Source organism: Eptesicus fuscus, chromosome 7, assembly GCF_027574615.1.
Source record: "Eptesicus fuscus isolate TK198812 chromosome 7, DD_ASM_mEF_20220401, whole genome shotgun sequence".
In the NCBI taxonomy this organism is placed as follows: domain Eukaryota; kingdom Metazoa; phylum Chordata; class Mammalia; order Chiroptera; family Vespertilionidae; genus Eptesicus; species Eptesicus fuscus.
The window spans coordinates 17,237,098-17,251,906 of NC_072479.1; the positions used below are offsets into that span (position 1 = coordinate 17,237,098).

General features: G+C 44.7%; 1 protein-coding gene across 4 annotated transcripts; it reads right to left on the reverse strand.

The window, feature by feature from the left end:
- Positions 1–67: 67 nt before the first annotated feature.
- On the reverse strand, positions 68–12,977 carry FOXM1 (forkhead box M1). 4 transcript variants are annotated; one of them, XM_054719714.1, is made up of 8 exons: positions 12,443–12,977; positions 11,689–11,840; positions 9,660–9,851; positions 8,078–8,206; positions 7,116–7,160; positions 6,449–6,515; positions 6,090–6,265; positions 68–2,059 (listed from the first exon to the last, which is right to left on the reverse strand). In XM_054719714.1, the coding sequence occupies exons 1-8, from the start codon at positions 12,942–12,944 to the stop codon at positions 1,022–1,024; spliced, it is 2,301 nt and encodes a 766-aa protein (XP_054575689.1). In that variant the 5' UTR covers positions 12,945–12,977; the 3' UTR covers positions 68–1,021. The 4 variants fall into 4 exon arrangements, with proteins under 4 accessions (XP_054575689.1, XP_008141953.2, XP_008141954.2 ...); XM_008143731.3 differs by having other exon boundaries at positions 6,449–6,518; XM_054719715.1 differs by lacking the exon at positions 68–2,059 and adding an exon at positions 5,617–5,756 and having other exon boundaries at positions 6,449–6,518.
- Positions 12,978–14,809: the final 1,832 nt, after the last annotated feature.

A 14,809-nucleotide genomic window follows, 5' to 3' on the forward strand; every position in this document is an offset into this window, starting at 1 on the left:
ACCCACTTTCTTTCCCAATCCCTTCTTATGCTAAGGGACCAGACGCCAACACACCACACAGAGCAACTCTTACACCCTGGATTTTATTGAGTAGTTACAGTAGTGTTCTTGCGCTGGCTCACATGCATATGGCCAGCCGGGGCCTAGGTGGCTCTTTGCAAAGCTGCAGTGCAAGCTACGGAAGCCAGGCAGGTCAGGACCCTTTTAGCCTTCTCAAGCCTCAGGCCAAGTTCTCATCAGTGCTAGTCTCTCTGGCATGATTAGGGGCACTATCAGAGAAACATCACATGGGCACACAGCTGGGCACCCACTCTGCTTCAGATGCATCCACCCCCCACTCCCAATTCAACTCTTGACACATTATAAGAGACATTTTTCCCAGGATTTCTTCTTGGAAACATGGGGAGGTGGGAGGGAAGAGCAGTAAGAGGGGCTCTGGCAAGCAGATCCTGCTTGTCTGGGTGCCTTGAGGCAGGCGACTTGGGCCTGGAGGAAAGCGTGCACTGCAGGTCCCCCTTCTCTAGGGACTAAAAGCAAGGAACAGGAAGCAAACTGAAACCCCTGTCATCCTACTCATCTTCTGATAGTCTGTGGATAATGATCTAAGGAAATAAGCTTACATTTAAAATTAGAGGATAATTTGGAGCATATACACTATTTACAGGACACCCTGCAAGGACAAGGGAAGATGAAACTGCTGGGCACAGAATACGAACAGTTTTGGGAGTTCCTAATCTCTTTTCATCCTTGTTTCTGCTATGCCCACCCTTCAGCTCTCACAGGGGGAATGAGGAATCAGATTCTCTAGGGGAGCATAGGGTGGCACAGAGTTCAGATACCAGGGCCTCGAGACTTGTAGAGGGCCCAGTGGTGACTATGGCGTGATGTCTGCCTTGGCATAACAAGGTGGGGTTATAGGGGCAGACAGTCCCTGCTTGCTGTCCTTACTCAGGCCTTGGATGGCCCAGCCACACAACTGCAAAGAGTAGACAGCTTGAGCAGCAAGGGTAAGGTCAGGTCTCTACCGCAGCTCAGGCATGAGCTGAGCCCAGTTGATGTTGTCAGGGCCCAGCAGGTCCTCCTCCAGGCCGGGGAAGCTGATGTCCAGCAGAATCTTGCTCAGGCTGTCATTCATTGTGTCCAGAACCAGGCCTTCTGTCAGGGAACGGTTGGCTGGAAGGCTGGCAACCTGTGGCTCCCCGACCATGGGGTAGCCTGGCTTGGGGACTTCCATTTCTGAGAGGGAACAGCTACTAAAGGGGTCAGAGTTGAGGTCAAAGGGCTCAGAATTGAGGAGTTCTTGGGGTGAATCAAAGAGGGGGATACTTTTCAGTGGGGTGGTACTGAAATCTGTCAGCCCCAGGGAGTCAGGTAGGGGGCCAAAGGCACCCTCAGGGGTTCGTACTGGGCTGAACTCTAACCCCCCAACTTTGGCTGGGGGTGTAAGCCTCCAGGATTCGGGGCTCAAGGGGAGGACAGATTTGCTCGGGGTAGAGGAGATGGGCAGCGTCTCCTTAATGGGTGTCTTAAAAGGTCCTCCCTCCTCCTGGGAGTAGCCAAGCTGGGCGGCGGGCACAGAGGGCTCTGAAGGGAGGGTGAGCTCTGTGGCTGGTCTGGAAGTCCCAGGGGCCTCTGAGAAGAGCAGCTCGGGCTCATCCACACAGGGAGGCAGCAGGTGCTGTTTCCTTCGAGACCGGCTCATCTCCCTCCCCTCTCTTCGTTTAATCACGAGCATTTCAGACACACACCGGGTTGGGGACCTGAGCCCACTGTAGGACTGCTTGGACTCTGGAGTGGGAGAGTGAGGGGAGTCCTCCTCCCAGGACTGAGACAGCTCCTCTTTGACAGATGGGCACGGCGAGGGCCACTCTATCAGGGGCGGGCTCTCCACCTTGATGGGCCTCCCTAAGAGTGGCACTTCCTCCCCGGGCTGTATTTCTTCTTCCTTGATGGACTGAACTGGAAGCAGAGGAGACAGCCCTTCTCCAAGCAGGAGTTTCTCCTCTTTCACTGGCCCTACAGTGGGCAGAGGGGCGACCCCCTCATCAGCTAGTGGCACCTGAAAGGGAAGCAGGGACAAGATGAGAGGGAGCTCTTGAAGCCTTGAGATTCGACCCAGTCACGAGGAGGGACATAAAATGATGACTAAAATAAGTGACACGCTGCTACTAATCCTCTTTTTGTCTTTTTAAATTCTTAAAAACGATTAAATATGAGAATATATGATGAAGGTGGTAGCTCAATTCCAGGGGGAAAAGGTAGAGCATTTAATACAGTGCTGGCATAATTAGTATCTAGCTGAGAAAAAATAAAATTGGATGCCTGTTTATACTATATACAAAGATAAAAGAATAATTAAAACCATACAAATCCTGAAAGAGAATCTAGAAGACTACATGTACAATCTGAGGGTGACCTTCTTAATCAAGACTGGAAACCCAAAAGCTGTAAGAGAGAAAAGAGATAAATTTGACTACATAAAAATGTAAAATCTTACTATGGCAAGAGAAACCATAAACCCAGTTAAGAAACAAACAATGGAAGTAAAAAAAAAAAAATCTTCAGCCTAAAAGACAGAAGGTTAATATTTTAATAAAATGAATTAGCACAAATTAACAAAACCCTATAAAAAATAGACAATGTCCATAAATACGCATCTCACAGTGAATAATCCCAAGTGAATAAACATAACCAGGTGCTCACACTTACTAATAAACAAAGATGAAATAATTTTATGTACATTAGATGGGCAAATATTAAAAAGATGAATAATGCCAATTGCTAGCAAAGACATAGGTCTTGTCATATATTGCTAGTAGAAATGTGAATTATCACATATTTTTAAAACAGCAATCTAGCAATATTTAATAAAATTTAAAATACCTCTTTACTTAGCAATCTCATTTCTGGGACTCTATTCCATAGAAATAAAAGCACTAGTAAGAAAATACTTGCAAAGATATTTATTGCAGTGTTGCTCATACGAGAAAAATATTAGAAACAAAATGTTACAGCCCATAGAAGTGAAATGGTTTGAAAAATTGTGACATAGCCACACCACGGAATATTATGTGACCATTAAAAGACAATGAACTATGATTCCAGGCAAGGGCATATACCTTGGTTGTAGGTTCAGGTTCCCCGGCCCTGGTTAGGGTGCGTGCAGGAGGCAACCAATCAATGTGTCTTTATCACATTGATATTTATTTCTGTCTCTCCCTCTCCCTTCCACTCTCTCTAAAAATCAATGGAAAAATATCCTGAGGTAAGCATTAACAACAACAACAAAAGACAATGAATTAGAGCTATGCCAGGTGACTTGTAATATAATCCCATTTTCAATGTTCCATGTGTTGTGTGTGTATATGTAAAATGGCTAGGGGGGCCCTGGCTGGCGTGGCTTAGTGGTTGAGCGTCAAGCTATGAACCAGGAGGTCACGGTTGGATTCCTGGTCAAGGCACATGCCTGAGTTGTGGGCTTGATCCCCAGTAGGGGGCGTGCAGGAGACAGCCAATCAATGATTCCCTCTCATCATTGATGTTTCTATTTCTCTCTCCCTTCTTCTCTGAAATCAATAAAAATATATTTTAAAAAATAATAAAATAAATAAGTAAATAAAATGGCTAGGGGAGCGCTGGGTGGAGGGGTGCTAAAGGGGAAAACTTGGGGGCATCTTTAACACTGTCAACAATAAAAAATGGCTATGACTACATATGTATGTCTATTATACTAAGAATAGATAAAATATGGAAGAAAGCAGAGTAAATTGTCATTATGGTTATTTGAGGAGCAGGGGTGATATGGGTGAAGGTGGGAGAGGGGAATCAAAAAAAAAAGAAAAAGGGGTAGAAGACTTCATTAAAACAAAAACAATATACATGCTACAATCATATTAAAGTACGTATGTAAAATTATGTATGGTGGTATGTATCATTTTATACATATATTTTAAATAATTTTTAAAAATTTAAAAAGCAACCCAAGTCTCTAAACTCCAGAGCCCATTCTGTTTCCATCTCAGTGAAGCGGGTGGAGCCTTTTCCCTACTTTGTTACAGATCAGCTCCTGCTCACAAAAACTTTTCTAGAGGGTTAGGTCCAGACTTGGTTGCTCATCAAAATATGGTCTTAACTTACCCTCCTCTCAAACTAGACCAATGATGCTTATCAACCAGGGGCCATTTGGTAATGTCTGGGACATTTTAATTTAATTTTCACATGGTTGGTAGGGGGGTGGTGCTCCTGGCACCTAGTGGGGAGAGACCAGGTGATGCCAATAAACATCCTTCAGTGAACAGGACAGCACCTCCCCCCCAGCAAAGAATTATCCATTTTCAAATGTCAATAGTATGGAGGCTGAGAAACCCTGAGCTAGACTGACCAGTTCACTCCACTATTACTGGGTACAAACTGGCATTTCCTGCCTCTATACTCTCTTGACTCTTATCTGTTTACCCAAATCCACTTCTAAGATATACTTCTTTTGCCTGGCCGGTGTGGCTCAGTGGTTGAGTGCCGATTCATGAACCAAGAGGTCACGGTTCAATTCCTGGTCAGGGCATATGTCTGGGTTGTAGGCTCGATCCCCAGTGGGGGGCTTGCAGGAGGTAGCCAATCGATGGTTCTGTCTCATCATTGATGTTTCTGACTCTCTTTCCCTCTCCTTTCCTCTCTCTATGAAATCAATAAAAACATTTTTTTTTTATTAAAAAAAGATCTGCTTTTGAAAATTCTTCCTTAAATACCCCAGCCCATCTATCTATATAAAAGGCTAATATGCTAAGTGTTCTTCCCTCCGTCTGGGTAATGACATCAAGTAGCAACACCTGTCTTCCTCTCCCTAGCAACGACTAGCCTCCTTGCAGTTTCTTCAGCCTAGGAACACCACTTGCTTTATAGCCAGATGGAAACACTTTACACTGTAATCAAATGTCTGTGAAGCGTTTTCCTGTGCCTCATCTCATTTGATCCTCACAGAAGTCCTGGAGTAGGTAGATTGGAGACTCAGTGGAATCCTATTTTCTTTTCATTAGCCAGAAAACAGAGATTTAGAAAGCTTAGAAACTTGACCCGACTGAAAAGAAGAAATGGTGGACCTTGAAAATGACTTCAGGTTTTCTCACTGCACAGAATATAGTCAAACACTGCTGCAGTTAATTATTTTACCCTTTGTTCTCCCTGCATGATCTACACTAATAAAAGAAAGATACAAATTGACTGTACCTCTGCGACACCCACCAGCCAATGAGAAGTGAGTATGCAAATTAACCCAACTAAATACACAGGCACGGAGTGAAGACTGAAGGCTCCGCCCCAGCGAAGACTAAAGCCTGAAGGCTGAAGGCTTGGCTCCACTTCGGCCAGAGCCAAGCCTGAAGGCTGAAGGCTTGACTCTGCTGTGGCCCGTGTCCTGGGTGCCGGAGGAAAACCGATGCCAGCAGCCAGGGGAAGGAAGACCTATTGCATGAATCTTCGTGCAACTGGCCTCTAGTCTACAATAATGATCTGCTTCGTGTTGATATTAACTGCTGTGTTGCTGACAATTACCTGAAAGAATTTGAGAAGTTGGGGTGCTTCACTGGGCTGGAAAAAGTTTAGCTAAATCAGAAAGCAGGTCTAATTAAGCAAGTTTATTCTGTATCTATAAAAGGCTAAGTTGACTCGCGCATGCGTGATACATATAAAGCTCTTGCTGGCGCCAATCACATGCATGTGTTTCCATCTGTCATTGTCCATCGTGAATTTGGTTGACACTTCTATTATAGAGAAAGGGCAAATAGCGATATTAAAATATTTCTTCTAGTTAATTTCCTTTGTATGTGCATGAATTCATGCACCGGGCCACTAGTGTATCATAATGACCTTGTCCTAATTCTTACACACTCATCAGGTATTTATGAGCCTTCTGACAACACTTACATTGTAGTCAAATTCCTTTTTAGCTTTTATATGCTATTAAATTTTCCTTTGTTTTTATGTCTTACCTACCCAATTTGATTTATAAGCTATTCAAGGAACACTCAGTAGAGTGTAGTTGCAAATGTAGGTCCAATGCACATAATCCTCAGAGAAAAACAGAAGCCACTCACCTTGGGGGCAATACGGACCCGCTTGCTGTGGCGGGCAAGCTCTGAGCTCATGAGTGAAGCTGCCAGGGGCAATGGCACCTTTACTGAGGGCTGTAACACCAGTGGCTGGTTCACTGGGAACCGAATGGGTACCAGGTATGAGCTGACCCGGGGTAGCAATGGCTTCATCTTCCGCCCTAGGAGAAAATAGGAGAGATGAGGGGTATGGGTCCAGAGACACACCCTTCTCAATCCCAGGAGCTGTGCTCTCCTCTGGGCTCAAATCCCTTTGAGCTAGGCACAGAATCCCAGAGTCTGATCCCCTAAAAATATGCCCCCAGAACAAGGATTAGGTCTGAGGCCCGCTCTCCCATACTAACGTGCGCCCAGTGGGAGTGCAGTTTTGATGGTCACATTCCGGCGGAGCTCAGGATTGGGTCGTTTCTGCTGCTGTGTGTGGCAGATAGGAAGAGAGAGAAACCTGGGTTAATAAGGCAGGGGAGGAGGTGGGAGAACCTACTGGCTTCTCTGGTACCGTGCACTGAGCTAACCAACAGCCCAGAAACCAAAGCTGCTCTGGGAGGATGCAGGTGAGCAATGCCACCAAGCCTGGTTAGTGGGAAAGGTGGACAGCATACAGGTTTATGGTGACAGGTCCTAGCACCTCATCCATGTGTCCTCACCACCCCCAGGGGATGCTAAGGCATGTAGCTCTAAGTGGCAAAGAAAAGCCAGGTTGAAAGTGAGAGAAAACATTGCTGCCTGCCAGACCTATGCCATGCACTGTGGTTGCTATCTTGCACCAAGCCCATGGCAGGTCCTCCTGCCACACCCGCTCTGCTCAATGCACCTTCATGATTGCCCATGTGAGGGAAAGGAGAAGTGGGCAAGAGCCCTCCACTGGGGAGATGAGGTGACAGTCACAAATTTCCTCACTCTAGAAGCTTGGGATTTAGGGCTGGCAGTCTTATCCCTGTCCACTAAAGCCATGCTAAGCAGTGAAAGGAAAACAAGGCCAAACCCCGAGCCAGAGGGAAAGAATCTTACTGATTCCAAGTGCTCGGGTGATTGTGGAGACCCTGGGTCCAGTGGCTGTGGTGGGCAGGCAATGTGGGAGAGAAATGAGATGAAGTTACCACCGGCATGGTCAATCAATCTGACCACATTGGGAAAAACACCTATTCCTGCCTGATGCTGAGGGCCACCCTGGTCAACTGTCCCTCCCAACAGAATGATTATGGGCATTCTGAAATCCCAAAACAATCACTTCTAAAGAGTTGTTCTGCTGGCTCGGTTTTGGTCTCCAGCCTAAAGAAGGGCTTTTAAAAAACAAGGTTTCTTAGACTTTCTCTGTAAGAATCACCTGAGATGCTTCTTAAAAATACATATTTCTGGGCCCATTCTAGACCCATTGAATCAGAAGCCCCAAGAGAGAGGCTTGGGAAGTTGTGTGGGTTTTTTTTTAAATAAATTTTTATTGATTTCAGAGAAGAAGGGAGAGGAAGAGAGATAGAAACAATGATGAGAGGGAATCATTGATTGGCTGCCTCCTGCACACCCGCTACTGGGGATCAAGCACACAACCAGGGCATGTGCCCTTGACAGGAATCGAACCTGGGACCCTTAAGTACACAGGCCCATGCTCTATACACTGAGCCAAACAGGCTAGGATGGGAAGTTGTTTTTTAATAAGCATCCCAAGCAGTTCTTATCCATAGGGCAGTTAGGGAAATGCTATCATGGGAAGTCCTCTTATTTGGATCCAAGTAGTCCTTTCTATGGCCTGGTCTAATACTAAAGTGTGTCATCTGGTATTTGTCAACTGTACTCAATTCATTGAGTTTTATGCAAATCAACTATGGGCTGGCTGGCGTCTAACTCTCCCCAGATCAGATAAGATCATCACAAGGATCACTGGTTTCCTTTTGAGATGGATATTACAACCTCCAACTCTGGTCCCATTTAGAAGAAACCAGGACCCTAACCCTAAACCTATTTTTTTAACTCACCTTAAACACCTGGTCCAAGGTCAAGTAACGATTGGCACTGGGGTGAATGGTCCAGAAGGAGACCTTGCCATTGGCAGATGTCTCTCGAACAAACATGTCATGAAGAGAAAGGTTATGGCGAATGGAATTCTGGAAGAAGAGACAACCGGTTATCAGCTATTTTAGCTTCAGAAACATCCCTTGATGTTGTTTCCTAAGGGGATATCAGCCTCAGGACTCACACACTGTACCCAGCACAGACTTTGTCGAGTGTCCAATTCTATCCCTACCTCCACACTGCAGAGCCATCCACCTCAGCCATAAACCCATCTATCCTATGGGGATAAAGGCGGTACCATTTCTTAGGTTTGTGTTAAAGAAAAGACTTGGATAGCTGTCAAGAGCTAGAAAAGATGAGTGAGACTTTGAAGCAATAAACCAATAGCAATTTAGGAGAGTGAAGAAATAAAAACTTGGGCCCTAGCTGGTTTGGCTAAGTGGATAGAGCATTGGCCTGGGGACTAAAGGGTCCCAAGCTCGATTTCTGTCAAGGGCACATGTCCGGGGGTTTCGGGCTCAATCCCCAGTAGGGGGCGTGCAGGAGGCAGCCAATCAATGATTCTCTCTCATCATTGATGTTTCTATCTCCCTCTCCCTTTCTCTCTGAAATCAATAAAAATATATTTTTTTAAAAAAGGAAATAAGGAACTTGGAAATTTAGTTGAGGTAAGAATGTGAAGTTAAAAGTTCTACTGTGGGGCCGAAACCGGTTTGGCTCAATGGATAGAGCATCGGCCTGCCTGCAGACTCAAGGGTCCCAGGTTCGATTCCGGTTAAGGGCATGTACCTTGGTTGCGGGCACATCCCCAGTAGGGGATGTGCAAGAGGCAGCTGATCGATGTTTCTCTATCATCGATGTTTCTAACTCTTCCTCTCTGTAAAAAATCAATAAAATATGTTTAAAAAAAAAAAAGTTCTACTGTGGGGAGAAAAAAACAAAAAACCTTTGGCTTGGAGCTGAGTATGTCAAAGGACCTGAGCTGTGGCTCTGACATTGTAGTGTGACCTAGTGACTCCCAGGCATCTCTGTTTTCTCATGAATAAAACGAAAGAAAATCCCTGCCTTCTAGAAATATTATGTGACAGTAGAGGAGGTGAATCATGAGCCTCACAGATAGCATTGTTCTTAAAAGATCTTTTCAGAAAGCTACTTAGTCACTCCAGCTGCTGTTCAGTGTAGCACAAACTGGGTTTAGTGCTACATAGAAGAGTCCTGGTAAACCTTAGGTAGTGACAGGTAAAGTGGCTGCGGAGTTCTTACTGATGATTTTGCCTGGATTCAGCAGGATCAAGTCATAATCCAAAAGTTACAACTGTTTATAGTTCTAGCATCCTTTATGTTTTTTTGTGTGTGTTTTTTTGGTATAGCAAAGGTGGAAATTTATTGAAGAACAAGTACAGACTCCCACGAAGGGAGGGGAAAAGGGTCCCCCCTTTACGTTTTATATTTTCTCAAAGCACCAGACATCAAGTATTGGACACCTGTGTAGACAAACTGTCGGACCAGAGTGACCTCCACGTGGGTTGTTATGGAACACAGTACCTTCCAGCCTGGCTTTGCCATATGCTTAAAATAGGGGAAGTGGTCCTCGATCCACGTGTAGATGTCCTTCAAGGTCATGCGCTTCCTCTCGGTACTGTTGATGGCGAATTGTATCATGGCCATGTAAGAGTACGGCGGCCGCTCAGATATGGAGTCCTGCCAGGATGTTGATCCTCCTGGGAGCTCCTCAACCTGAGGGTTATGAGAAACCAGAGGGAGAGAGAAAAGGGAATGTCATGGAAGAATTCACAAGACCTCCTCCAGCCCCCCTTGAATAATATTCCCTAGAGCAGTGATGGGCAACCTTTTGAGCTTGGTGTGTCAAACTTCGCCAAAAAACTGAGCATAACTCGGGTAGTGTGTCACTTTGAGGAAAAAACATTATTTCGCAAATGTTTCATCCTCAGGAGCAGCAAATGTTTCATCCTCGGCATGCGGCCGCCTCAGCGGCCGCGTGTCATCAGAAATGGCTACGCGTGTCAGTGCTGACACGCGTGTCATAGGTTCGCCATCACTGCAGAGAAACCTCTTATCCTACAAAAATCACACTAGGAACAAACTCATCCCAGACCACTATTCCATAGAATAAAAGTTTAGAATTAGAAAGGATCTTAGAGATGATCCAATCCAGTACGACAATGTAGAACCACTTCTCTGTCTTTGTTAATTTTGTTGAAGATATTTCCCAATAATAAGTGTCCAGTTTTTGGTAGTTGAAATGTCTCAGGAAAGTTTGGGTATATATTATGATTTATAAAACATTAATTTTATACAAAATCACACCCATATGGAGCCTTGGCTGGGTAGTTCAGTTGGTTAGAGCATCGTTCCAATATGCCAAGGCTGCAGGTTCGATCTCTGGTCAGGGCACATACAAGAAGCAATCAATGAATGTATAAATAAGTGGACAACAAATCGATGTTTCTCTCTCTCTCTAAATCAATAATAAAAAAAACCCCACCACACCCATTTTTCAGGCCTGGGGCCCATGAGACCTAGCTCTTACTCCAATTCTTTCTCCTGATGTGATGTGAATAAACCCATCTCATTTCAATGTTTGTGTGAAATATTTCTGAGTACAGGACAGAAAAATGTCTACAAAGTGTGAATTTGACGAAGTCTTAGGCAAGGACCTGATCATTCACATTTCAAAATATTAAGCTTTAAAAAAATATTGAGTTTTATGATATTTGTAAGTTTATATGTATTTGATATGTTTATATAAATAACTTTATAAAGTATACAGCTCAATTTTTACTTATGTACACATCCATGCAAATTTTCACTTTTAAAGGTTGTGGAATGAATGATTAAAAGGTATATACAACAGAATCCAGGTGTGTGGCAACTGTGAAAAACAACCCCAGGCCACACAATAAGGTCAAATCAATTTTGATTGTGCTGGGGAAATATTTAAAATTAACATCTAACTAACTTTATTTTCTAGTAACATATAAGAAAACTATCTGGATAAAAATGCTATATTTCTTGCATATGGTTGGGTTGCTCCTTTAAAGTTTGGCTTTCTAATCTAAGACCTTTTTATCATTTCCTGAATACCTGAGGGAGGAGTACTAAACTCAGTGCTGATAGAATACAGTGAGCCAGAGGAATTTGCCCTCAAGGATATTTTGCAGATGGGGGAGAAAGATCCCAAGCAGAAAGGTAGCTCAAAAGTTAAACAGAATTGCACTAAGTCAGTGATCGGCAAACTCATTAGTCAACAGAGCCAAATATCAACAGTACAACGATTGAAATTTCTTTTGAGAGCCAAATTTTTTAAACTTAAACTTTTTCTAACGCCACTTCTTCAAAATAGACTTGCCCAGGCCGTGGTATTTTGTGGAAGAGCCACACTCAAGGGGCCAAAGAGCCGCATGTGGCTCTCGAGCCGCAGTTTGCCGACCACGGGCCTAAGTGAACGCTAATACAAGAACTTGGAAATTCTGCTGCATAGACCACTTGGTCCATTTCCCTTCTTAGAAGTTCCCTGCATGGGCTCTCATGTCCCTAGTGAGTGACAGTTCACCTTAACCTGACTCGGCTCCAAGTGCTGATTTTCCTTTCCTTCCATCTCTTGCTTGATGCTGCAGGAGCCCAGGCCATCAGAACTCATCTTCCCAAGCCACTGGATGTTGGTCAGGCTGGTGTTAAGAGTGCAGCCTGCTGCCTCACCGCCAGCTATAGGGGAAATAATCCAAGATGTCACTGAGCTGCCTGATCTGATGCCCAGCAGGCCCATCAAAATTGGTGGATAGGGATCGCCTTTCCAAGAGCTCTATCCTTAGGGACAAGGGAATACATGCTGAATCTACTATGGCACTCAGGAGCTCCACCCCATTATGGATCTCAGGAGAAATTCAGGAGCATAGTTTCAAGTTGCATTTCAATCTGGGCCAACCTGAGCCTTAGAGATCAGTCAAGGCAACCTTATAAAAGAGTTTATAAGTATCTGCACAGAGAAAACCACGTTTCCTCCTCATGCTTCAGTTTTCTCCTTTATTAAGATAAAGATCCCTACTTCTTTATACAGTTGATGGGAAAGATGAACAGAAACAACAAAGAAATCCTTTTCCAATATAAAGAAGGCAATTAGAGGTGCTAAATGGTCATTACAACCCTTTGGACAGTGCCCACAGGATCTGGGTCAAGGTTTCAGAACGACTTTCCCCTGGTTCAGGCTACATGCTATCTATTGTAGGCATCAACATGACTGACTGCAGTCCTTGCCACCAAAAGGGCAAGGCTGAGCTCCTCACCCCTTTGCCTTGCAGACCACATACCACAGTTCTCCCATCTCTGCCCGAGAAGGGCTCCAGGTAGTCTAGGAAGATTCACGTCCGTAGCTGCAGGCTTTGGTCCCAGGGTCTTGGTGATCCCTTCTGTCCTCTTGGAATCATTGCTGGTTTGGGCTTGAGGTTGGGGTTCTGGAGGGTGAGTGGGGGCTCCCCCACAGCTAATGAGGATGAATTTGTTGGGCCCATTGCTGCCACTCTCCTTGCCTTTGGCGGTCAATGCTGTGATGATGCTCTGGATGTTGGCATTGTTGGGGATGGCCACCACTTGGGTGTTGGGCATAGTGGGGTGGTTAATAATCTTGATCCCAACTGGAAACTTGCAAGAGGTGGACTCTGCCGCCTCATTGGAGGCCTGTGCTTCACCAGGCTCTTGTTGGGCAGGGGCCCTTTTAGGCTCCTCCTCTGATGTTTCACCTGGGGCATTGTGAACAGGTAAGGGCAGCCTCCGTCTTTTGAGAATCAGTGGCCGATGGGGGCTGGTTTTCATTATGAATCTATGTTTTCACTCTCCATTGAGAATCACAAGAATGGACCCTGGAAAGTGCAAGGAGCAGCAGGATGTCAGAGATCTGTGAGGATGAGAAGGAGGTTTTGTTAGAGAGAGGTGTTCCTCTTCCTGTGACCAGGAGCGTGAGCCCAAAGGCCCCAGTGAACACTCCCTGGGCCTTTGGAAAGACCTCAGACAATAGGAGATGAATTCCACTGACAAAAGAAAGCTAAAACTGAAGCAAACAGAAGCAATTTAAATGGGAAAAGTGGGACTGAGTTGAACTTAAGTCAACACAGCCAAAGGTCTTCTGGAAGCTTGAAAATGTTTGGCTGCAGAAACAAGTGGGGTACTTACAAAAATGCAGAAATGTAGAAATGACTAGTATTGCCTACTAGAATTCAGATGGCTTGCAGTGACTGTAGGGACAGGAATACTGGGAAGGAGGAGTGGAAAACTCTGATCCCATAATCCATTCTAGGATAGGACCTTTATATCTTTATAACATCTTAGTTTATAAATAAAAGGATCAGTGTCAATACATTCAAGAGAGAAAGGCAGATTGTACCATTGCACTATTTCCACATCACTGAAGAAACATCCCCAGTCCACCCATAAAAGGGGAGCGCTCTCCCTCCCAGGAGCATGCCGGGGTCTTTCCCTTCCCCACAGGTATGCATCCCCTAAATTCTCAGAGACCACACCAGACTTGCAACCAGGGAGCAATGAGCCCTAGCAGCTGGTCCTAGGCAAACCCCCCAACGTGTCCCAAAGGCCCCCTTTTCTCTGACTTATTAATGAGTCAAAGCACCCCAGCCTAGGCTCATTTCCCCACCTAGTCTCTCTCCTGTTGCTTCTTCTATCCTAGGCCCTTCCTTGTTTCACTGTCCCCAGCTTTAATAAACATCCTCTAAAAAAAAAGAGGGAAGTCACAGGCATGAGTCTACAGGAGCTGAGTAGGTCTGTTGAGGACAGGACATTGTGGACGCCACTCATTCATAGGGTCATCAGGACTAGGAGCCAACTCCACAGCACATAACACACATTCAGCAAGTTAAAATGATTCATGCATCTAAAAAAAATAATAAAAATAAAAGACCTTAGATAAAAGGAAAGCTGCACCCTTTGAGGCTCATGGTAACATTGAGCAGACTGTGCACTGCATAGCAAGAAGGGGTACCATTCATTTCATAGGCTAGTATACTTGCATTGATTTCCAAAAGGAACATTTTGCTCTGGCCAGTGTGGTTGGAGTGTCGGCGTGTGCACCAGCAGGATCTTGGGTTCGATTCCTGGTCAGGGTATATATCTATGTTGCGGGTTCGATCCTTAGTTGGGGTATGTACAGAAAAGGCAACCTATCTATGTTTCTCACATCAATGCCTCTCTCTTTTTCTCTCCCACTCTAAAAATCAATAAAAACATATCATCCGGTGAGGATTTAAAAAAACAACCTGCCCAACCGGCGTGGCTCAGTGGTTGAGTGTTGACCTATGAACTAGCAGTTCACAATTCGATTCCTGGTCAGGGCACATGCCCGGGTTATGGGTTCGATTCCCAGTGTGGGGTGTGCAGGAGGCAGCTGATCAATGGTTCTCTCTCATCATTGATGTTTCTATCTCTCCCTCCCTCTCCTTTCCTCTCTGAAATAAAAAATACATATTTTTAAAAAGTACATTTTTCTTTCACAATTTGCAAAATATTTATATAGTGACATTCTAGTACTTGCAGGTGCTTATTCACATTTTAATTTTCTAAGCATGTTACTGTGTTAATTTCTTTTCCAGAACCAAGACTATAGTCCACATTTCTTACTAAAATGTGCTGCCATCAATATAAGGTAATTTTGTAATGTTAAAAAATAG

What these genes read in the sequence shown, in the direction of transcription:
- FOXM1 (XM_008143731.3), bottom strand. Translation starts at nt 12,944, where the DNA reads ATGAAAACCAGCCCCCATCGGCCACTGATTCTCAAAAGACGGAGGCTG. An exon ending in TGGCAAAGCCAGGCTGGAAG is followed by an intron (nt 8,207 to 9,659) that starts GTACTGTGTTCC and finishes CTCTTCTTCCAG; the next exon opens with AATTCCATTCGCCATAACCT. An exon ending in GGGTCCGTATTGCCCCCAAG is followed by an intron (nt 2,060 to 6,089) that starts GTGAGTGGCTTC and finishes CTTCCCTTTCAG; the next exon opens with GTGCCACTAGCTGATGAGGG.